This window comes from Anarrhichthys ocellatus, unplaced genomic scaffold (genome assembly GCF_004355925.1).
Source record: "Anarrhichthys ocellatus isolate YVR2014 unplaced genomic scaffold, GSC_Weel_1.0 scaffold3, whole genome shotgun sequence".
Classification (NCBI taxonomy): Eukaryota; Metazoa; Chordata; class Actinopteri; order Perciformes; family Anarhichadidae; genus Anarrhichthys; species Anarrhichthys ocellatus.
The window spans coordinates 4,900,030-4,924,149 of record NW_022280033.1 but is presented as its reverse complement, the minus strand read 5'-3'; the positions used below and the strand labels follow the sequence as shown (position 1 = coordinate 4,924,149).

General features: G+C 41.7%; 3 protein-coding genes across 3 annotated transcripts; 2 read left to right on the top strand and 1 right to left on the bottom strand.

Moving 5' to 3' along the window:
* Positions 1–267: 267 nt before the first annotated feature.
* Positions 268–4,848, top strand: dync2li1 (dynein, cytoplasmic 2, light intermediate chain 1). The gene is made up of 13 exons (XM_031872544.1): positions 268–367; positions 462–585; positions 704–738; positions 1,055–1,124; positions 1,311–1,399; positions 1,485–1,671; positions 1,773–1,841; positions 2,084–2,161; positions 2,359–2,438; positions 2,521–2,591; positions 2,712–2,809; positions 3,307–3,399; positions 4,643–4,848. Exons 1-13 carry the CDS (start codon positions 354–356, stop codon positions 4,703–4,705), a joined length of 1,071 nt encoding a protein of 356 aa, XP_031728404.1. The 5' UTR covers positions 268–353; the 3' UTR covers positions 4,706–4,848.
* On the bottom strand, positions 4,833–15,274 carry abcg5 (ATP-binding cassette, sub-family G (WHITE), member 5). Its single transcript, XM_031872532.1, has 14 exons — positions 14,435–15,274; positions 14,022–14,143; positions 13,529–13,665; positions 12,153–12,251; positions 11,490–11,622; positions 10,308–10,447; positions 9,539–9,668; positions 9,203–9,416; positions 8,877–9,082; positions 7,224–7,362; positions 6,797–6,870; positions 6,435–6,546; positions 6,167–6,279; positions 4,833–5,732 (listed from the first exon to the last, which is right to left on the bottom strand). The coding sequence occupies exons 1-14, from the start codon at positions 14,602–14,604 to the stop codon at positions 5,548–5,550; spliced, it is 1,974 nt and encodes a 657-aa protein (XP_031728392.1). The 5' UTR covers positions 14,605–15,274; the 3' UTR covers positions 4,833–5,547.
* On the top strand, positions 14,019–22,163 carry abcg8 (ATP-binding cassette, sub-family G (WHITE), member 8). Its single transcript, XM_031872521.1, has 14 exons — positions 14,019–14,110; positions 14,447–15,230; positions 16,593–16,694; positions 16,854–17,001; positions 17,324–17,562; positions 17,758–17,890; positions 18,369–18,638; positions 18,879–19,038; positions 19,400–19,501; positions 19,814–20,013; positions 20,151–20,227; positions 20,414–20,681; positions 20,788–20,915; positions 21,128–22,163. Exons 2-14 carry the CDS (start codon positions 15,186–15,188, stop codon positions 21,263–21,265), a joined length of 2,010 nt encoding a protein of 669 aa, XP_031728381.1. The 5' UTR covers positions 14,019–14,110; positions 14,447–15,185; the 3' UTR covers positions 21,266–22,163.
* Positions 22,164–24,120: the final 1,957 nt, after the last annotated feature.

The following is a 24,120-nucleotide window of genomic DNA, read 5'->3' as shown; positions in this document are numbered from 1 at the left end:
TATACAGTAGGGTATACAGTTGGTATTTTATAACAGAATTTGCGAGCATGAAAAACAACCAAAAAATATATTATGTTATATGCATGATGTTGATAAACGTGAACGATAATAGCTTAACTTATTTAATTATAGCTATACAAATCTATGCAGCATAAAAGTCTTACTTTCTTCCGATCTTTGCCTTTCTAAAGAATAGAACTACATTTCGCGACGCTCATTAAGGAGTAACCATTATTACGTCATCAAACTGCGCCGTTACTCTGGTAACGTTTGGTTGGGTTTCCCTCGGTGGTAGCTAAGTTAGCTGTTTGTTAGCTTGTCAAGTTGTCAAACTTGTTTACAAGTCAAATGTGATGCCAAAAATAAGGTGAGGATCCGTTTGTACGCCAGTTTTCTTATTTGTAACATTATCATAGAGATAATAACATGCTTTGTGTCGCTTTTTGTGTTGTGTTTGTCAGCTCAGACACACTATGGGAGCAGGCTGCGGCGGAGGTCCACAGCCGAGAGGCGGAAGGTGGGGAAGAGGATGGAGGAGAGACGGTCAGCGAGAGGACCGTGTTTCTCATGGGGAGCAAGTCTGGGGTATGTTTACAACATAGACCCGATTTATATCATTTATTTACTTCTAATGGAAGCACCCTTGTCTTGTACGCTGTACGTTAGCTAGTAACGCTACGCCCACCTTTTCTTTTTGTTTCAGGGTAAAACGTCCATTCTCCTCAGATGCCTCGACAGGTGAGTGTGTGTGAGGTCTATCTTAAAATTAGCATCTCTAGCCTCACAATAACCCTCTTTATATTCTGTATGCAGACTAATGTTTAAGACACATGCCAGTTATGAACAATAATGCTTTGATCATATAAAAGCTTTTAGCTTCATCTCACGGTCTTCTTTAACAGAGCCGATCACATGGCACAACAATGACACCTGTGCCAGCTACATTTGATAAACAAAACACAGCAAGATTAGGTTTCAAGCACTGAAAGTGAGTAAATTGATCTTCAAGCTTTTGCTTTGTTGTTTGAATAATACTGTTTTTTTAATCCACCAGGGATGAACCATCCAAACCAACTCTGGCACTGGAGTACACTTTTGGCAGACGGGCTCGAGGACACAACATAGTAAGGAAGCCCTGTTAGTATTGGACACTTTGGGGGAAAAATGGGATAAAAACTGATAGTCCTGATCATTTGTGACCAAACCTACTGGTTTTCTATTACTCCAGTAAATACCTTATTTTTGCAGTAAATGCGAATGTGTGTACAATTGCACATACTGTGTAACTTGAACTTGGTTTCGCCTTTCAGCCCAAAGACATAGCCCACCTATGGGAACTGGGAGGAGGGACCTCTTTGTCAGACCTGGTTCAGATCCCCATCACTGCCGTCGGCATCAGGTTGGTCACTATTCCCGAGGTCTTGTTGTCTCCTTTTTTTATATATATCCTGCCAGATCACATGGTCCTTCCTGTCTTTTCCCAGGTCTCTCTCTGTCATCCTCATTCTGGACCTGTCTAAACCCAACGCCCTGTGGGGAACCATGGAAAGGCTGCTGCAGGCAGCACAACATCAGTTGGAGAAAGTCTCTTCCCAGACACAACAAGCACAGAAAGCCAAACACCAGGCGCCTGCTTATTCAGCAGCACGTGTGTTACCTAAAGATTATCCTGTAAGACCTCAGCTCATTACACTCAGTCGATTCATTCTTTTGATACAGTGCAGACATAAGATGGTACATGTGTCCTGTGTTCACTGTGACTTTGTCAACAGGACAGAGAGCTGATCAGTCCCTTTCCTGTTCCTCTGCTGATTATTGGCAGCAAATATGACATCTTTCAGGTAAATCTCATACTTCAATTTAAGTGTTATTTATTGAGGTGGCCTCCTGGTGGCTGAATGACATACATTTTATGATATTTGTTGACTTGTTATTGGTAGAACTTAAACGTTTTTTAGGCAGAGAAGTTGTTAAAAGGTGATGTGTTATAGTCACAGCTACATTGTTGTAACTTCTTAGATCCTGGTATGATTTATGTAACATATTATAGATGGAGAGCTTTATTTTTCCATATGTGTTGCAGGAATTTGACTCGGACAAGAGGAAAGTGGTTTGTAAAACACTGCGTTTTGTTGCCCACTACTACGCGGCTTCTCTTATTGTAAGTGTGCTTTGACCATACATGTAACATATTTACATTTAACATAACTTTTGATGAAAACATACTGCAATTTGCACTTTGTAATCTTTTTTTGCTTCGTCTCACCATTAAAGTCACCCATTCTATCAACTGTTGCTGCTCCAATTATCTTTTATTCCATCGTTTTTCTCTGTTCCTGTGTCTCATCTTATCATCAGTTCACAAGCATCAAGTCGGAGAACTTAATGTCAAAAACCAAGAGCTTCTTCTCCCACCTGGCTTTCGGTCTGGACAGAGGGTGAGGAGGATACTGATTGTACACCAACCATTACTGACATGTTATGCTTTGGTTTTAGTTGTATTTTCTATTCTTTGATCAGGAAAACTGTGTACCTTGACTCCACTAAGCCTCTCCTCATTGCAGCAGGCTCCGACTCCTTCAACCAAATAGGTGAGTACAGCATCACTCGGTGGCCGAAAGCAGTAGTGCATATAGATGTAATTAAAATGCTATTGCACCTTCTGCCTTGATATTTGTGGATTGCTGAACATAATGCTGGTATTGCTTTAGGTTCCCCTCACTCTACTGATGTGGACATCACGTCTCTGCATGCCAAAAACCCAAAGGACCTCTGGAAGAAAGTCTACGAACGTGTCTTCCCCCAAGAGGTAGTTCATTCACCTTTGTCTTAATTAGTAACACAAAGTGCAGCTGATTCAGCCTCTGATGTTTAAAGGTACAGTGTGGTATTTAGGGGGATCTATTGGCAGAATAATATTACTAAGCATGTTTTACGTAGTGGATAGTCACCTGAAAATAAGAATGGCTGTGTTTTCGTTACCTTAACCGCCATGTTTCTACGGTAGCCTACAACGGACAAACCAAACACTTGCTCTAGATGGGGCCATTTGCATTTTTGTGTTTTATTGTTTTCGTGTTTTTGGTTTAGTTCTCCCAAACGGGAGGTTTCAATTGGGTGCAATCTGCAACCTCACCACTAGATGTCGCCAGATCCTACACACTAGATCTTTAAACACCCTCACACTGGACAATCATATTCACAGCATTCCTTCTCATAAATATGCATGTTTACATGAATAAGGACCTTTGTCGACTGTCCATTTATAATATCTCTCTGCTCATCTAACTGACTTTGTCTGAGCAGAATACCAGTGAGCAGAGGGAAGTAAAGGATCCAGCCAAAGACCCACAGTACAGTGAGCCTCAGATTGATGCCATGAGAGCCCAGAAAGACCAGGTAGCACATCTTGACCAAACACATGCTTGTGTTGTATTACAGCTGCACACGTATACTACACACACGTATGCTATAGCAAAGCACATCATAAACTACTGCAATCAGTGTCATGACCCCCCATGAGTCTGCAGTTTGATGATCAGTCAGTGTTAACCAGAACGTTCACTTATCTGCGCTTTGTGACCCTGACCTTTGACCTCACTGTGAAGAGGAATAAGTATTGAGGAAGATAATGAAGAGGAGTAGTGTCGACGATTAGATTTAATGGGAGTTCAGACAGGGTGACATTTCAGAGTGCTATTACATTTTCTGTTGAGTACCTTATTTTGATGAATTGAGGTCTCATAAAAAACACAAATGGATCAACTGTTGCCTTCCACTGCCCAAGTTAAGCTGAATTAAATAATAATTCAGACTTTATCAGAGAGACAGGTAGATCTGCTGTTAAACACTGTCTGAACACTGTCTTAATCAAGTTCAACGCTCTAGAGTAACCTTGTGTCTGTCAGCAGTCTGCAGCCGTGTTTCTGTCTCGTTAACAGGCTGTAATATGTCCAGGTTATAAACTCAGACATCAGTGGTGTTCTGTCGTAGTGCCACTCTGGCACTTGAACTTTAGTAACCTCACAACGCTGTTATCGCTGACTGACTCACCTGATGCTGGTCGAACATGTATAGAGGAAAAGTTAGAAGACCCAGTTGCATGTCAGGGCACCCACCTGCCTGAGGTTGTGTACTTCTAGACCCAGCTTGTGCCTCTTATGTGTCATCATTACATTTACATCCTCAAACAGTCTTCTGTCCTTCTGGATGACAGAAATATTCACAGCGCATTGTGTGTATCATCGAGGTCTAACAAACACTGTGAATACATTTCCTTCCTGAGTAAAACATTCTCAAAGCTGATTTTTCTTTGCATCCTGCGTTGTTTACATCCATGTTTATGAGAAAGCACCTTTTTTTGCTGCATATCTTGGCACATTGGCAGGAATTTATCTACCTTTCTATATTGCACAAGTATGGCTGTGTCAAAAAATAACTCAGAAGAACAGAAGCAACTACATATTCCTTTGTTACATTTTAAAAAGTACAAATATGACTTGAAGTCATTACTGCATTCATGGAGAACAAACCTCGTTTACTATTATGAGTTTGCAGGCATTTCTGCATTATAGCGTGTGCATTCTACTTCAATGATGAAGAAATGGTGTCATGTTTTTTCATCTCTCTTTGTGTTTTTCAGGAGTTGGAGCAGTATAAAAGGAATGCAGCTAAGTCCTGGAAAGGACTGGAGCTGGAGACATGAGAGAGAGCCAGCTTTATGGTCTCACACACACACACACACACACACACCACATATTGTATCAATGTAAATAGAGTTTACAATTTGCTTTATTTATTTCCTTTTGTGTCATTGTGTCTATTTTAAACATAACAAAACTACTTGTATAATGATGATGAAATGTTTTCTGAAAAAAATAAACAATTTTACAATATTACAATAAGCATCACTTCCTATTCCTGAAACATTACAATCACAATATTTAAAAAAGAAAAGAAAATACAAAAGTGACATTTTTGTGATGATACACAGCGGTCCATCATTTGAATCAAACTGGTGATTTATAGTTTACACTTAAGTTTAAACGTTCCACTTCATATATACATTTATATGAAAATAATTAACTTGACATCAGTGCAGATATTTACAGGACCTTATTTTTAATCTGTGCGGCCCGTCTCAGATGTTATTTGAGCCCATTCAGTGTTATTTGGTGCTTTTTAGTACAAGGACGTCAAGTGGTATAATGTCCGTGGATGCTGTACTGTACACTTTGCATCCTGCACTGGTATTGTTTGAGGAAACGTCTAATAGAAGCTCTCTGTATTCATCATTGCTCTGAACTTTATAATACTTCATTCTGTTAAAGTGCTGACCTGGAGATTTCCCTTGAATGTTGGTGGAGGGTGCAGCCACAGATGATACATGCTAGCAGGAGCCACAGTACTTCAGTATTCCTCTTCTCAGACTAACATAATGCTGTAAATCTGTTTTAGATCTTCTCAACCAAACTCAGTTCATCTTGCTGTTTTTAAACAAAAGACCCCTCCCCCCACACAGACACACACGAATGTCTGTCTGTGGTTTTAGTGACGTACAAGCTTGTCTCTGATCTTGAAGCTGATGACGCCCAGCAGTAGGAGAGCAGGGAGGAAGGAGTAGAGGAGGACAAAGTCTAGTGTGTATCGAGACAGAGCGCCAGGATAACCCTCATCAATGATCTGACTGCCTTGAGTGATCATACAGGCTCCCGGCAAAGGTTTGGAAACATCTGCAACAACACAACACACCGGAGGGAAGATATTAACAATTTGTCTGGTTTAAAACACGGCTTCAGTTCCCCAAAACAGCCAGTGAGCGTCCTTCAATCTGTCTTGCCATGTGTCCTTGAACACTGATTCATGACATACAATACTTGTAAAAGCATTGACAGAAGAAGAGATTAAAGACGATAGCTGTCAATCACATTTCCTTAACTAGATTGCAAAATATATTCCCAGTGATGTCAAGGTCGAGTAATATAAATCACTTGCAAAAAATTGTGTTTACATGTTGTTGTTTTAAAGTTCTACTCAAGCTGGTATACTTTGTTTGTGAGCTGTGAATATAACATGTTACGTTTTCATTGATTTATACATTATGGGTCCCTTTTCATTCTCAGGGTCGGTGGAATCAGATGGTCCCATCACGGTAAAAACAACTTACTGCATGTGAAGTTGAGTCCGTGGAACTCTGTGACTATGAGCAGCTCACAGCTGTACTTCTGGAAGGTCAGGTAGCTGAGCCACTGGAAGACCATCGGCATCTGCTGGGTGCTCCTGTTGAGAGGAGGAGGAAGGTGCGTTACTGGCGGCTTTTTACCTTCATTCACATTGAAGAGCTTATTGCCTATTAGAGGTCCAAATCACAACAGGCTTCGCTTAAAGTTACTTAAACGTATTAATTAAATTTCAAACATATTGAGGTGTCTCACCTGAGGAAGCCAGATCCCACTAAGATTCCTGCAATGTTGAGCAGAGCCACTCCAGTGTTGACCATGTTCGGGTCGTGGACCACTCCCAATAGCACCACAGTTAACAACTCACCTGAGGAAAAGCAACAGATATACTAATACATGCAACTTAAAGCCATTAACAGTGAAAACATGACATTAAAAGGATCTTTATTTAAGTCAAACACATTTGTACACTTGTGTTTCTAAAACACTGATAGTCTATTCCTGTCAGTGTTGACAGCAAACTGGTAAAGGATATGAAACATGGAGATAAGCACACTAGCATGTCCCTATAATCCTGTGAAGAAATAGACGATGACTGTCAAGTAATCTTGTCTCACCTATAATATGTGGCACCAGGACAACAGCAGAATAACACAGGAAGCGCAAGCTGTCAGGGTGCATCCCCACCGTCCTGAGAGGATCATTTATAGAAGTTAGTGCTGTTAAGGCTAAGTTTAAAACTCTTTAATGTTCTGCTCAACTGCTTGGTGGAGCACGTTATGAGTCACTATATCGTATTGAAGAATGTGTTCAATTCAACTCAATCTGATTGAGTCATTTCTACCTCCTGATTTAGGCTAAAAAATTTGCTGTAACAAAAACACTCCAGACATGAAGCAACTTGTCAACAGTTTGGTAGAGGCTTATAAAGAAGAACCTGCGGTGCTTTTTACCAGGTGGACGTATAGAATATGAGATCTATTAAATCCTTGTGTATGCACATGCTTTAAGATGCCCCATAGCAAACAAATACACACTACACACCAGTAAAGGAAGGAGGTGAAGATGAAGACACTCAGGATGCTGAAGGGCAGGATGTGGAAGATGTAGGCTAAGAACATTTGCCATTTACTGTACAGACCATCCTGACTCTCCTGATCACTGATAGCTCGCAACGCCGGGACTGTTGGAGATGAGCAGAGAGAGCGAGACAGAGAGAGAGAGAGCAGATAATGTGATGAGTGGAAAAGAGGAGAAACATTACATACTGAAAGCCTGCCTGTACTTTTTTCATTGTCCCATTCAGGATTAGTATTTAATACCGAAGACACTCAAACTTAGTAGATAATAGTGTTCATATTGTGAAATCTTAACTAAAAGTACATGCCTTAACATCCCATGAAGACCGAAGGCAGGCCTGCTCCAACAAGCCAGGTTACTGGTCTTGATGTCTTGGCCGAGTAAAACTCAAAGCTGGCCGTTTGCCATCAGTCCATGTTCCAGACTCGCAGATGTTCTTGGCTTTATTCAGAGGGCTCAGTAAACCCGTTCCTATCAGTCTTTATCTAAAAGATTCAAGGTCAGTATGCCATTCCCAAACACCACCTCTGGCTGTTTGGGTGCTTGTGGAGTGCTTTTAATCACCTTTTAACTCTGGTTTGACGTCTGCTCAGCCCGGTGTTTTATCACATCTCTTATCCTCAGTATCTGTGACAGCCAGAGCCCTAAAGCTAAGATTTTACACTCAGCTGACAGCTGAAGAAGACGGAGAAGAGATAATCCTCACATATAGCCAATATCCTTCACTGGTTAGTGTTTGTAACTCAATTTATATAATTAATGTTCAGACAGATTCTACAAAAGCAACACCTTTAAAGATCCATTTAGCCCTCTTTAACCTTAATTTAACTATTTAAAAAATAAGTGTGTCCAAATATTAAGTTACCAACAATACATATCACAAGATCAGATCAAATAAATAAAGTTTGTGAAACCCTACCATCATACCGGTCCTAAAATAGGCCCTGACCTGTAGTTGTAGTTGTTTCTGTGTGTGTCTATACAGTAAATGTGTAAACGTTTATCTGTATTTGAGGTTACCTTAAGTCACAGCAGCTGTTATAAATACTAAACGTGAACACAGAGAGACGCAGATAGACACAGATAATATAGACAGTATGTGTGTGTCGGTCTAAAAGGCACTTGGGTTCAGTGATCTCTAAATGGAGTAAAGTTCATTCTGCCCCTGTAGGTAAACTGCAACTACTTTGTGAGGATGACCAGCTGCAGTTTTAATCTATAATACTAGTACTATACTTACAACTCATCACTTAATCTTTTACTCTGACCTATGAGACACTGAAGTCTCTTTGGGCGCTTCCACAGAGCAACATCTAAGCTAGACTTCACACGTTTCTGCTGAAGGGAACAAAAATACTGCAGGCAGCGGAATCCTTTCACCTACTGAACGAGAGATAAGCGAGCTTACACGGCTGAGATAAAGATGTTTCAAACACGCTGTTTAACTTATGATAGACCACACACACACATCCACTTCAGAATTTCCCCAAAGTCATCGTATCCATCTCATGTAGGTATTTGTTCAGCGACACTTGCAGTTTAAAGGCCCTGGACATTCCACCAAAACATGAAATGTGTTTTTCCGCTCTATGTGCAGATGTATGGTGTGAAACTCACAGAGAGCTACTGCATTCAGCATGCCAGTGTAGGGCGAAGCCCCGATGCTCTGATAGATGATGCCGATGCGGTCCTGCACAGCACCCTTGTTGACGTCGTTGTCTAAATGCACCACGAAGAAGGCCACGAAGAGACCGTAGATCAGGTTCTGCGACAAACGCATCAGAACACCCATCCTGTCTCGGGACAGGTTTCTTACCGTCCGCCTGCACACAGAACACACATGGAAGTACAGGTAAACACATAGAGAGCCAACAGGACAGATGCATGATACAGATGATGCCTTTATAGATGACAAGGGGACTGAAGACTCGCTCAGCACTGACCTGAGCAGAACTTCAAGTTTGGCGGCACCGCTGGGCGACTCTTTGCTCTTAAAGGGGATGGCTGGCTTGTCTGCGCGCTGCAGGCTCTGCTCCACTTTTCCCAGCATGCTCTGGTAGATGGCAGAGCTCTGATAGGATGACGTGATCCCATGCATGCGACTGAAGGTGGTTGCCTCCCTCTCACTGCTGCGCGTGTCCACTGAGGTGAAGTCAACTGTTTGACATCACAGCAATTTGAGTATTTCAATGTTCAATACACACAGTCATTGATATGTTGTATATTGTCGAGATGAACATATTCTTTATTTGTCATAGCTGGATCATAGCATGCAGTACCATAGATGTCAAAGGGGTTGCAGTAATCTGGACACTCATATCCACATTGACTGAAGAAGTCCACCATCTCCTCTGGCTGCCCACAGAACACCAGCTCCCCCCGACTCATTATAGCTATCCTGCTAAACACCTGGGGGAGACACACACAAATAGTTTAATGTCATCAGCATGCCTATCAACTAATCTACAACACATGATCTTCTGCCTCGGTACAGAATGGTGAGTTTTTCTGTGTTTAAAGGAAAGATATTTTCCACGTCTGAAAACAACAATCACATGCCCACATGTACATTGCAATAGTTTTTGATTGCTCTATTTGTTTCTCCTGTCCATCATGACAGAGAAAAGAATGTAATTCTAATGTAAGAGATGGAGGACAAATGAAAAAGACTTCTAAAGTTTAGCTGAAGTTAATGAGGCTTCAGGAGACAAAGTGTTTCTATCCCTCCACTGCAGCGTAGCAAGGAAACGTCTGTAGAAACAAAGAGAGGAAATTACATACTTATAAGGTTGTAACTTTTGACGATAACCTCTTGATTTCACTAACAGAAGGAGGACAGTGGATTTTGTCCTCCGTCACTTCCATTGAAATCCCATTATACCGGGATCTCTTCATGACCAGTACTGAGAGCAGGGACAAAAGCTGTTTTGGTGTACATATGGCCGTATGGGTATTGTTTTAAGATAGCCTTGAAATAATGTGTAAATATCATTTAGAGGACGTTCTCTGTCTATTTGTCTATTTTCTTAAGTTTATCTGGAAGCTCACCTTGAAGAGCTCGGAGCGCGGTTGGTGGATGGTTACGATGATGATGCGGTTCCTCTTGGCCAGCTCTGCCAGCAGCACCACAATCTGATTTGCGGTCATGCTGTCCAGGCCAGTGGTCGGCTCGTCCAATAGGATCACTCCTGCAATGACATCACCCCAATGACGCAGGTTTGTCCCACATTGATGCATCCAGAACAAGAGAGAAGGCAGGACAATAACTTTTTTTCTCCTTTTAAGTTGGAAACTTTTAAATGTACTTTTTATTAAGTGGCACATACAGGACTCTCAACGGGGCCAACTTCACTCCTGAAGATAAGTGAGTCCTTTTTTTTTTTGTTAATTACTCTAATTAGGACAATTAAAAGATTGGCTCTTTGCATTATGAAAGCAGAGTGGAATTAGCAGATGCTTTAATTGTGAGATTAATTCATTTCCTGGTTGATTGGAGAGGCAGCGAATGGGAACTCTTCATTACTCTGTGTGTGACTCTATGTGTGTGTGTGTGTGTGTGTGTGTGTGTGTGTGTGTGTGTGTTTCCATTGCCAGTCTAATCCTGAATGAGGACTGAGACCTTTCAATCTCCCTGGAGGAATGTAGACCTGATAAACTACACCTGGGATGAGCACAGGCGCGCACACACACACACACACACACACTCGCACACACACAGAGGTGGGTCTCTGCTCATTCCCTTAGTGGTGTGATAACACAGTCTTTCATTATGCTTCTCGATCTCTCCCTCTGTCCCTTTCTCTGTCCTTTCCTTAGTCCTCTCTTACTTAGATCCCTTTGTTTCTCAGCGTGGACTTCTAAAAATCTTTGGGGAGAGATGGGTTTTGTAGTGAACTTTCTTCTGTTCTCTGGATAGCTCAGTCCTGTTGCTTCCAACAGTATATGTATGAAATATCACATGTTTTACACAATAATCTACTAAACAGAGTGAGCAAAACTTTCTGATATTGTGCCACAGCCCCTTTTGTATAATCCTCGTCCCATGTGTTTCAAAGCTTTAAAAGGATCACCTCTAATGCTTCAGTTTATGCCACACCTCCTCATTTGAGTTATGTAAAGCTTTAAGGATTTAAGAGATAATGGCTTTTACCTTGATACACCTTAAATCAGCAGCAATAGCACACTTTAGTTAATTTGAAACTCATATTTCCCAGCTGCAGAGGTACTCACTTGGGTCCTGAAGTAGCTGGCTGGCGATGGACACCCTCCTCCTCTCGCCCCCGGAGATCCCTGGGAAAACACGACCCCCAATAACACTTCGGGCCACGTGACTCAGACTCAGCTCGGCCATCACCGCCGACACCTGCACAGGAGTCAGAGGTGGAGGGTCAGCTGAGAATTACTACTAATAAAAAATCAGCCAACAAAGGCTGACTGTAAACAACGGGGCCAGGAGGTTTGCATTTGTTTCAAAACAGGATGAGGAAATACTGAAATAATAGAAATTGGAGGAAGTTATATACGTTTCCATTTTTTATTTAAAAATCATGAACATAGGCTTGCCAGTTGACATTTTCAGATCTTTTTGCATTGGACTACAATGGTCAACACACCAGCTGTGTGTGTAGATGCTGACGAACACATTGGTCCAATACATATTCTAGTATACTTAGACGTGTGCATTAGACACAGGAGGAGTTACATAAAATATCAAACTCATTTGACCTTTGAAGAATTGTTTGTATCTAGTTTATATTCTTAGTCATCCTGATGTTCTTTGAAATAACTGTGACTATTTGGCATGGTGAAGATATTTTCTCTAGCCGGGAGCAATGCTTCAGCTGAAGAAATCTGATTGAGTGGACAGAGCAGAGGAGGCTCTCTAAAAGTCACCTTCTTCTTTATAGCTTTGGTCGAGTGTTTCCGCAGGGCCAGCTGAGCCGTGTAGGTCAGAGTCTCCTCCACTGTCAGATAACTCAACAAGTTATCACTCTGTAAAAGAAAGAGACAAAGAGAGAGTAAGAGAATATCAGAAAAGACGAGAAACAAGTAAGAGATGCAGTGAGGCAGACAATATTTATTAAGGATATATTGACAATGTATTGTAAAATAGCTTCCTAAATGTTTCCTTTATAAGAGAGATGAGTAAGACTATGGGTTAACACAGAGAAAAGGTTAAGACACTGCTGCTTGTAGTTAATCTCCACTAAGAGGCATATATCAGTATTATCTCCTCCGTATTCCTCTTGTCTGTTCATCAGTATTCAAACTACAGTATATCATGAAACGTAATGTTGTCTCTGGCATGAACTTTACTGTAAACATCCATGCTTCACACTATTAGCAACAGAAAAGTGTAGATTTCAGAGTATTATCTAAAGTATCACATCCCTGCACACCGAGGTGTACATCCATATAGGACACATACAGCAGTACTCTGAATATTTGTATGTTCGTATACGCCGACTGGAACATACCTCTGCCCCAGACACACACACACACACACACACACACACACACACACATTTATGCCTTGAACCTGCTGCCAGCCTCAATTAACACATGGCGCCTCCCAATCCCACTTCTCCTCAGTCTCTCATCTGAATGACTTTAATATCAAGAGCTCATATCACCTCCTCATCTACAGCTTAGCAGGGGAAGTTAATGACGAGGCTTAGAGAGCAGAGGAGGGGTGCTATCAGCTAGAAGAGGGAGATGATTTGAAAGGAAGCAAGGCCAGTTTTAAGCCAGTGTTTTTAATTCAAGCTTTGGATACACTTGAGCACCTCTCATTGAGAGATTAAGTGTATGAGGAGGCCAGCAAGGGCCTTTAGTTAATTTCATCCAGAGGCCAGGGCAACCTTTTCAGGAGTTTTTGCAAAATGGTGCATGTTCATTGAGTTTGTAGTTTGGTATTTATGGTGAATAACCACAGGCAACTTAAATACACACAAACTGTCTGCATGCAGCCACCCACATGTGATACGGGGCAAAGTTTCACTTGATGTCAGTGTGTTATGAGAACGAGGGAAACCACCGTTTAGCCTCTTTATTAGCAGTTCAGCAGTTTTATGCTGCTGTTTGGAAGCACAAACAACTGGTTCCAGTCACATTCTACAAACAAATCCAATGTTTGATTGTGTTTCTCTCTTGTTGAGATGTGCTGAAGGCCCCGTTTGAAACATCCAGAAAAATTAATTACTTTCTTGAGGTCACAAATAACTGATTGTCTGTGTTTGACCTGTGTGTACTTTATGTCTGTGTGTTACCTGCAGCACATAGGAGAAGCAGTCCTGATACTCTTCTCTCTTCAGTTTCATGCCGTTAACGAAGACCTCCCCCAACAGTGTGCCACAGTTTCCAATCCTCCCTGAGATGGCATCCAACAGCGTGGTCTTTCCTGAGCCTTTACAAGGCAAGATGCACACACACACACACACACACACACATGGATATATATAACGTACAGTAAAAAATATAGCCACATAGCTAAGAACATTTTAGATTGGCAATAGACGGATTCTCCATCGACATAAATCCCTGTTTGCTGCAGAGGGACATTTCCCCATTCAATTTGAGCTTTAACTTGAATAAAAAGGTTCTGTTGCATTGCCTTTATTTACCCTAAATTATTTGTCTAAATCACAAAATCTCTCAGAAGAATCCATTGAAAATGTATCTTATTGTATGGTCCTAAAAATATGGGATTATTTTGTTGTTGTGCTTAAACACTTTGCACTTTTGACTGAGCTAAGAGCGAACCTGAATTGCCCAGTATGCCCATAATCTGCCCGCTGTCCACGTGAAAGGAGACATCATTGAGGATCTGACGAGTCCATCGCTTCCTGTAGGTGGGTAAGTCCCACCATGGACCCACACGCTCACTAGAACACACACACACACACACACACACACACACACACACACACACACACAGAGGCACGATCTTCAATTGATTTATATGTGTTTATCACCAGTCAGCAGTGTGTTTTATTTGACACTACATAGACAAAACTTTGCAACTTCTCATGCGTTACATTTATTCTTCTGTCATCATAAAAATGCAGATAATGTGTCCCAAACCTGCCTGTATATGAGCATAATGATATAGTATAATGTCTAATTGATTCTCAGCATGTTGTTGTCTCTCAGTCATCCTCTTGTACACTCTTTACCTGACTGTGTAGTGGATCTTCCTGACACTGAGACAACAGGAGGGCTCTGATCGCTCCTCTTCAGCGTCCCCACATTCATCCCTCTTTCCCTCCGACACAAACTTGAAGGACTCCCTGACTTTGCTCCCGTTCTCTGGCTCCACCGCCTGCATTGAATAAACTTTGTTCATGTCTCCGGCCAGTCTGCTACTCCAAACAACAACCGTATGTCAAGTCCGTCTCAGATCAGTTTGTTCATATCCACGCGCTCGTAAACAGGAAGTGAAGCTCTAAATTTGAGTTGTCTTAGAGACCCAGACTTTGTTTCTCTGCACCCATTGCCTGTTCAGAGCAGCAGTGCGATAGCAGTGGTGTCTCTCAGGAACCATAAACACACAGTGAACGCTGTGTTATCTCAGAGAACTTTGATCTGGAGCTCTATAAAGTAGGGATAACTGTCTGACTGTCTCAGTCCTCAAGTTGAGCGCTGGGACCAGAGAAGATACGAGTAACAGGAGCAGATGAAGAACTGACGTGACATGAATTTGAACGCTTTGAGGCAGAAGGCGTTGAGACAAGAGGAGATCTTCAGCTGGACTGGAGTCAAAGATCTAACAGAGAGAAGAAACGGTGAACAGGGGAACAACGGGCGAACAACGAGTAACAAAGGCAGATACCCATAGAGGGAAAAAGAGAGGAACAGAACAGAAGAAGAAAAACGGGGGCGTCGACCTCTTGACCCTACAAACATCAACCAATAACTTGCCTCGTCATGGACACAGATACTGGCCTTAATCATACAAACAGCTCCTCACAGGTCAGTTCATTAGGATCCCGAGGCATTGGTTTGAAGTTCCTCTGCTGATATACTGATACACTTTGGTTAAATCAACCAAAAGACCTTGATTCCTTTCTTCCCCACCCCCACCAGCCACTGAGCTTCTGAACTCTCTTTGGCTGTGTGCCCAAATCAGATTGAATATATTAATGTGGGTTTGTTGGTCAAGAGTCCAGTTTTAGTGATTATTTCCTAAGACAGAGGACCATAATTTGAGTTTGTTTATTTGGCTTCAACATAAAAAACAATTGCTTTAATATTTCCAGTCAAAACGTTTGATATCTAAGTAGTTTTTATTTCTTCTATAGAATATACAATAGTATATATATATTACTATGAATGAATAGGAAGTCATTTTACCATGAATGCTTAAAATGTGTATGATCATCAGGCCATTTATATCTTTGAGAGTCCATCCTTTCTGCTTGTAAGTTTGCAGACTGAATGCAGCTTTAGGTCATTATGTTGTTGTTTATTTATAATTAATTTGTTCCCCAGTTTTCCCAGAATGAAAATACTTGTGAAGGTTTTACTAACTTTCTAAGTGTCACCTTTTGTAAAACCATGCTGCACTAGGCCGTGACAGTCTATCTAAAAAGATATATACACTATAATGTTTTTAGTTTGATCTCAAGTATGCTTTATTAAGAGCATTGGAGACGTATGCTTTCCACAGGCCTTACTGTATTATTTCAGTTATCACATCTGATAATAACTGGTTAGAAGAGCTGCATGAACAACATTTTGAATGCCTGAACAAGGAACACATTAATGTGATAAAGAAAACTGTATGTTCATGTCACTAGAAGTCACATCAGCTGTTTTACATGACATCTACAGTTATTTCAATGTAACCCTGTATAGTGTACATGTGCTGCATTCTTTATTTTGGAAACATTTAGGGATTACATAATGGTAATGTTAGTGGCATTGTCAAATGGACCCTGAACCCACAAAAGGTCTCGGGCAACTGTTTGCACACACAACGATGCACTCAAACATGCTCTTGCATGCACACAGTGATCCTTAAATAAATGAGTAATTAAAACCGTACAATAAATCAGTTGATTGAAGTGTAATGTAAGTTGCAGATACTAAAGCACTGTATACTTTTTTTTTTGACAGACACGGTGAACATGCAAGCAAAAATCAATTCATCAACTATCATTATTCAAACATTTGGCAACTTTAAAACAATGCTTTTATTTAAAAAAGAGTTTTAAGACGCTTACTGATCTTTACTTGCAGTTTGTTATTTGTCTCAATATGGATACAGACAAAAATGTCGAATGAGTGCTTGCCCCTCTGAAACTAGTTGACCTGTCTGCTCCTCTTTAACAGCGTCGAGACAACGAGTTGTTCTCGTCTGAAGAAGACAGCAGTCTCTACTTCACCTACAGTGGAGGGTGCAATGAGCTGGAAGTCAACAACCTGCATTATGAGGTAACCGAGGGGCAGCCGCTCTGCTCTCATGCACAGTTATATTTAGCCTTTAACTGTTGCATGTTTTACTGCATATGTGCATGTTGCTGTATATGTGTTAATTGTGTCTGCGTGTGTGTGTGTCTGTGTCTGTGTGTGTGTGTGTGTGTCTGCTTGCAGGTGGACACAGCGGCTCAGATCCCGTGGTATGAGAGGTTATCAGAGTTCAAGTTACCGTGGGAGATAAAAGGGAACAAGCAGACAGCCATCAACAAGCTCAGCCTCCGAGTCCGCAGCGGACAAATGCTGGCAGTCATTGGCAGCTCAGGTGATACATACACACACACACACAGCTGAACCTGTCAAGTCAGCAGCATTACATTACATCCAAAGCCTCAATTACATGAAACATATTACACAACAGAGAAACAATAAAAACGTCATCTTTCTTTAGATTCCAGCAGCATGAACTATAAAGAAAGCAAGAAAACATCTGCCATGTTTTGAGACTTATCAATGCCTCAAACTTCTTGTAGTAGGCTACCTGCCTTCCTATGCTGCTCACAGCTTAGATCATATTTTGACTTGCATATAGTGATTCTAGTTTGATGCTTCATTATTGCTTTAAATACATAATAATCTTCTCCCAGGTTGCGGTAAAACATCTTTGCTCGACATAATAACATGTCGCGATGAGGCCGGTGCGATGACATCCGGTCAGGTTCTGATTAACGGGAAGCCCAACACGCCGCAGCTAGTGAAGAAGAGCATCGCTCATGTCCGCCAAGACGACCGCCTTCTTCCTCACCTCACTGTCCGTGAAACTCTGGCCTTTGTTGCCAAACTGAGGCTCCCCACCCACTTCACACAGGCCCAGAGGGACCAGAGGGTAAGATTAAACCAAGCAAAGAATGTACACAACATGAGGACAGCTTGTAATACAAACACTGGCCTCATACTTGAGAGGTCACACTCCTATAATAACACGTATATTCTCCATTTGCTGAAAACACTGTTCTGTGTGCTGTGAAAGACATATTTGATACGTTATCTGTGACAAACTTTGTGCTGTTTTCTGTCACAGGTGGATGATGTCATCGCAGAGCTGCGGCTGCGACAGTGTGCTCACACCAGGGTGGGAAACGACTACGTGAGGGGCGTTTCTGGAGGGGAGAGGAGGAGAGTCAGTATCGCTGTCCAACTTCTGTGGAACCCCGGTGAGAGAAAACAACCTCTTGAAACTCTTGATTTTCCCTTTTACCTTCACCACCTACAGGAGAGGAAAGTAATAGGAGCAGTTTAGACCTGCAGATATGTGTTTATGTTGCCACCTACAGGCAAAGAAAATGATGGCTGCAGCAACGGCAGATTATTTATTATACTATATATTTTGTATGACTTTTTATGGCATATTTTTAATAACATATAGCTGCAATTACTTTTTAGAACATTTTTATGACATGCTATATGATGACATTTTTTACATATTTACCACTAAGTATTATCCACACATCTCATTGCCTGCCCTGATAAGATTGAATCCCGTTAGATATCACAGGCCCCAGCCATCCCGCATCGCCACAACCCCCTTACCACCACCAGTGGATCGCCAACAACAAGACGGAAGGGGACAATTCAGGCAAGAGAGTCCTGTCTTTTTATGGATTATTGAACTGGTATTCTTTTACATTTCAGGTATTTTGATCCTGGACGAGCCCACGTCAGGTTTGGACAGCTTCACAGCCCACAACCTGGTGATCACACTGTCCCGCCTGGCTCGGGGAAACCGTCTAGTCCTGCTGTCGGTCCACCAGCCTCGGTCTGACATCTTCCAGCTATTCGACCTCGTCGTCCTGCTGTCGTCGGGTTCGGCCGTTTACTGCGGCGCCGCTCGTGACATGGTGCCTTACTTCACTACCCTCGGATACCCCTGCCCACGATACTGCAACCCCTCTGACTTCTATGGTTAGTGTGTGTAGAAAGCTGTCTAAACGGCATCAAGAAGTGTTTGTTTTCAGCGCCCAACCATCTCTGGCAGCTCATTGGTTGAGAGGACATTTAGCACCAAGAAAGGTGACACCAATGCAGAAAAACTGCTTTAAATTTGTCAAACCTCTATCAGATTAATGATAAATATCTTGAAACATCCTCGGAGTCAACTGTGACCCATTCTTCTTTATAACACTATTTATTTTATGTGTCCAGTTGATCTGATCAGTATAGACCGGCGCAGTCCAGAGCGAGAGGCCGAGTGTTTGGAGCGTTCCACAGTTCTGGCTGAGAGGTTCATGGAAAAGGTCCGAGACACAAACACTCACATGTGGAAACCAGCTGGGACCAACACAGAACCAACACAAACTGAGAGGTAGCAGTGTGCTTAAGTTTGCCCTCTTTTCTTCACCTTTTCCTTTACCTAGACATTCACGTGTTTTCCCCAACTTTTACCTCCCTTCTCCCCAGCAATGAAATAACTTGATATATAAAGGCAGGGTTGGTGTTTCACTTATTGAAGCAGCAGCTACATGGTGTTTTTGGGTAGCTTGAACAACTTGCTACCCAACAACGTAGCTGTGTTTTGAGTGACCCATCTCAGAGGCAAAATGATTTTTGTGTTTTGTAATTGAGTTTTAGCTCTGGACGCAAACAAATGTCTAGATTCATGCTTTAATGTTAATAATGTAACTGGTTCCAGTGTGCTAACACAGACACTGTTTTCCTGCCTGCAGCCCTCAGCAGATGAGCAAAGTTAAAGGAGAGGAAGTAATCACTATTTCCAAGCAGAGTAACGGACTACCCGGCCGACTTCACCAATTTACGATCCTCATCAGGTGAGAGCAACTCACAAAGAGGTATAACAGCAGTGGTTTACAGACAGACTTAGATATTGACATTTGCTCTCTACTTTTGAATAAGTTCTCTGTTACTTCGATTCATTTTTAATTTCTCTGCTCAGTGCAAACTAGTTCTCATTAACTCCCAATTGCAGCAGGAAGTGTTCAGGTGTTTCAACTGACTCGGGTTGGTGGTAAAGTGTGCAGTCATGTTATTGTAGCTGGTTGTTTATTGGTTATTGTGAGATAAATATCAGCAAATATCACAATAATTCCTAATCCGTATCGTGTGTTTATCTTCTCCCTCAGGCGTCACATGTACAATGACTACAGAGACCTGGTCACCTTATTCGTCCACGGCTTCGAGGCCCTCCTCATGGCACTGCTGATCGGTTGTCTCTACTACGGGGCAGGAGAAGAGCGTCTGTCCATTCAGGACACAGTCGCCCTCCTCTACATGATCGGAGCTCTCACCCCGTTCGCTGTGGTGCTGGACGTCATAGCTAAATGTGAGTAACTACAGCTGTCAGTCTGCAAATCAGTCGAGCAGTTAACAACAGTTATAATCAGTTATAATCTTTAAGGCACCCTGATACTAGAGGTCATAATGCTGCAACTCATCAGACTAACTTCATGTTCTCTGCAGGTCACACAGAGAGAGCCATGCTCTACCACGAGCTGGAGGACGGCATGTACTCCGTCACCTCCTACTTCTTTGCCAAGGTAAGCCACAGTGATCTCCAGTAGGGGTCAGCCTCGCCCCATGCTGGAGTCCCTCTTTAGTGTATTGTACACTACTGTACTGTGGTGTTGGAAAGCATGTCTCCGTGCAGCTAGAATCAAGTGTCCAGAATGTGTGAATTTCTCTTAATTTCTGTAGATTTGAACGTATGCATTCCCCACATTCAGATCCTGGGGGAGCTACCAGAGCACTGCGTGTTCACCCTGGTGTACGGCCTGCCCATCTATTGGCTGGCCGGTCTTAACGAGGCTCCGGACCGTTTCCTGCTCAACTTCCTGCTGGTGTGGTTGATGGTTTACTGCAGCCGAGCCATGGCTCTGTTTGTAGCTGCCGCGCTGCCCACCCTGCAGACCTCAGCCTTCATGGGCAACTCCCTTTTCACCGTCTTCTATTTGACCGGAGGCTTTGTCATCAGCCTGGAGAATATGTGGCTTGGTGAGGAGATGAATTCATGTTTTCCTTCAGTGGAAAGATGTGTGAGGATAGAGAACAGCTGGCCAGTCTGTGAAGTTTACACCTCTGCATGTTCTTGACTTCTCAGTGGCCTCGTGGCTCTCTCACGCCTCCTTCATGCGTTGGGGTTTTGAGGGCATGCTGCAGGTGCAGTTCAGTGGCAACATGTACCCCGTCACCATCAGAAACTTCACCATCCATGTTGACGGCATACACGTGAGTTAGAAACGAAAACACAAATACAGAAGAACAAACAGATTCACTCTGTCCATTTTCTGAATACTTCTGGTTGTGCAGTTTTTTAATCGGAAAACCACAATATTTGGCAATAATTGCACATAAATGAACACAACTATTGAAACCAATGTACTTTACATGGTCAAGTCAACACCCCGCTCATCCTGTAACCCTCTCTGTTTGTCTTTGAGGTGGTGGAGGCCATGAACATGAACCAGTATCCTCTGTACTCGTGCTATCTAGTCCTGCTGGCAGTCTGTCTGGGCTTCATGGCGCTCTATTACGTGTGCTTAAAATACATCAAGCAGAAGTCCAGTCAGGACTGGTGAACACATCTGGGCCAGTTTCAACACTCAGACCAAACGCTGGCTGAAATCACACAAATGACATCAGAGTCAGGGAGTGTGTGTTTTTTGTGCAGCAGTGGAAGGAAGTCATTTGGGTTCTAGTTCGACTGGTTCGACACTGAGCCATGCTGTCTTCTGTCATTTTACTGTTCTTATTGGGATGTTTTATAGTGAGTAGAGTGCTAAATTTAGGGGATAAAAGTAAGATATATCTTTGGAAATACCATTTACCATTACACCGACTTGTTTTAGTGGTAAAAACGCATGAAATGACCCCCCTGGCACCTCAGAAGTGCTCTTAAAGTAACCCTGCTTAATATATATTTAAAAAATCCTCAAAGTGCAGCAATTTTTCTCATCTTTAGTTGAAATAATCTTATCATATATCCAGCGTTAACATGTTTAACATAATTAGGATTTGGGTAAGAAAACCTTGTTTAGGAGAACCATGTGTTGCAGTACTGCTGTATGCTGCTGGGTGGCAGCAGAGCACCGCACCAATGGCAAAGTTGAAATGATTCTCTCCCTCTCGGATCCATCTTTGCAAATGATTAGAGCGCCACTTTGGCTGATATCCATCTGCAGCTTTTGCTTGTTCCATTTTCAATCTTCTTTTTTTCTAAAGCTTTATCTCTTTTGTATATGTAAGGTTATTAAGCTTAACAATGTGCGGCCAGTATAGGAAGCACTGAAAGAAAAGCCTAGCAGAGATTTAGTAAGTCACACTTGGAAAAAAAAGAAAAAAGGAGCTTGTACTTGTGTCCTCATAGATTGAAGATTATGTAAACTGTGTATTTTTGTACTGTTGCAAAAGCCTGAATAATATTTTACAGACATGGTTTGAGTCCAAATTAGTAAAGTATTAAATCAAATTGCTCCACTTGAGCGTGTTTATTTGTGTCCTCATGCTCTCGGCTATCCTTTGACCTGGTCATTCAGTAACATGGTGTAGTCACTTGGAGCTGAGCAGTTTCATAACGATGAATGGTGTTGATAATGCGATTATTTTCACTGATTATCTTTCACATTCTGGGTTTTTATTTCCACACCACACAAATCCCTTAGAAATGCTTCTTCATATGTCATCATAAAGGGAATATCAAGTGCATGTAACACCATAGCGATAAGCAGAGAACTGCAAAAAAACAAGCTGTGGTTCATAACAAAAGTTCCTGAAGTTACTTCTCCTGCGTCTTGATTTGTATCCTAAATAATCTCCGCTGCCCAGGGCCGACCCTCTGACGTCAACTAGCACACAATCTTCTTGGGAAACCGACCAGTGTGTGTTATCTAAGGCCCGCCTCAGTCGAGGTCAAGAGCAGCTTGTGTTACATGAAACAGGAATATCTGAGGCCGGGATTTGACAACATAAAGGGTTCAAAGCCCAGCAGAAGAGGGCTGCAGATGCTGGTCCGGGGACAGAGGAGAGAAGCTGGCATTGAGTTAGACTGCACAAGACAGTATTTCATGAAAATCGATGCTAAGTAAAGAAAAAAATATATATCTTTTGTATACCAAATCCATACAACATTCAAATTCTATGTTCACACCAGAAAAGTGACATAACACAGTATGAAACACTTCGTGTACTATTCTTCCACATCGCAATGCACAAAAGGGTGGAAAAAATATTCAGATCCTTTACTTCAGTAAAAGAACTAATATCAAAAATGTAAATTTAAAATAATACTTAAATAAAAGAACACTAGTGTTGTTGATAAAATTGACTAAGTATCAAAGGTAAAAGTACTCACTATGCACCAGAATGGCTCCTATAGTACCACATGTAATATTATGTGAATAGTATTACTGAAGCTTTCTATTTCTATACGTTTTGGTAATTTGATCTGTAACAATGCATCATATATAATAAAGCGTTCGTAGGTTTGGTGTGTACAATTTGAATCTGTAAAGTAATTAGTAACTAGCAGTCAGATAAATGTAGTGGAGTAAATAGTTCAATATTTCCCTCTGACATGTAGTGAAGTGTACACTAGCAGAAAATGGACATACTCAAGTAAAATAAAAATACTTTATAAAGTACAGTCGTCAGTTACTTTCCACCACTGAGCTGCATGCAAATGTGAACTAACTGATACTAAAGTGTATTTTGAAACGTGAATACAATGAATAAAACAGTTCCACCTCAGAAAACAAAGAAAAGCCTGTCTGTGAAGTTTAATTTGCAGTAGTGTTCTTAGGTTGAAGCTTGATGTACGTTGATTTCTTGTATACTTACTGCATAAACAGTGCATTATAATGATTCATAATTCACTCACAGGTGTCACTGATAACCGTCCTGCGTTAGTTCTTCTGTGTTTCAGGGCCCTCGCATCATGCAGACAGACTCATCAGGACACCTCAGTGGAGCTGAGCCACTGTTAATGTAATTAGCTCTCTAGTTGTGCTTGACAGTACCTGCTGCCCTGAAAAAAAAAGGTTAATTGTACCACTAAAATATATTTTACACCACACAAATACCAATTTATTAGCAGGAATACTTCTGTACATTTCCACCATCAATATTATCAATAGCTCAGCAGACACAGTGCTCATCATTCCAGCTCAGACAACTTATATAAAAGAGAGAGAGAGAGAAAGGAGGAGCACATTTGGATTTGGAAGGAGGTCGGATTAGAGGATGAATCTTTATGCCTCAGCTGTCGTCTGGGCTTTAGTGCTCTCTCTTTCAGCTTGTCTGCATGAAACGTAAAGGACTTAAAAATACATTTATGTTCAAACATATACAAAACAAACGGCAATAAATGCTCCTTTGCCACATAGTGAGGCTATACGGTGTGTGTGTGTGTGTGTGTGTCTCTCTCTCTCTCTATCTT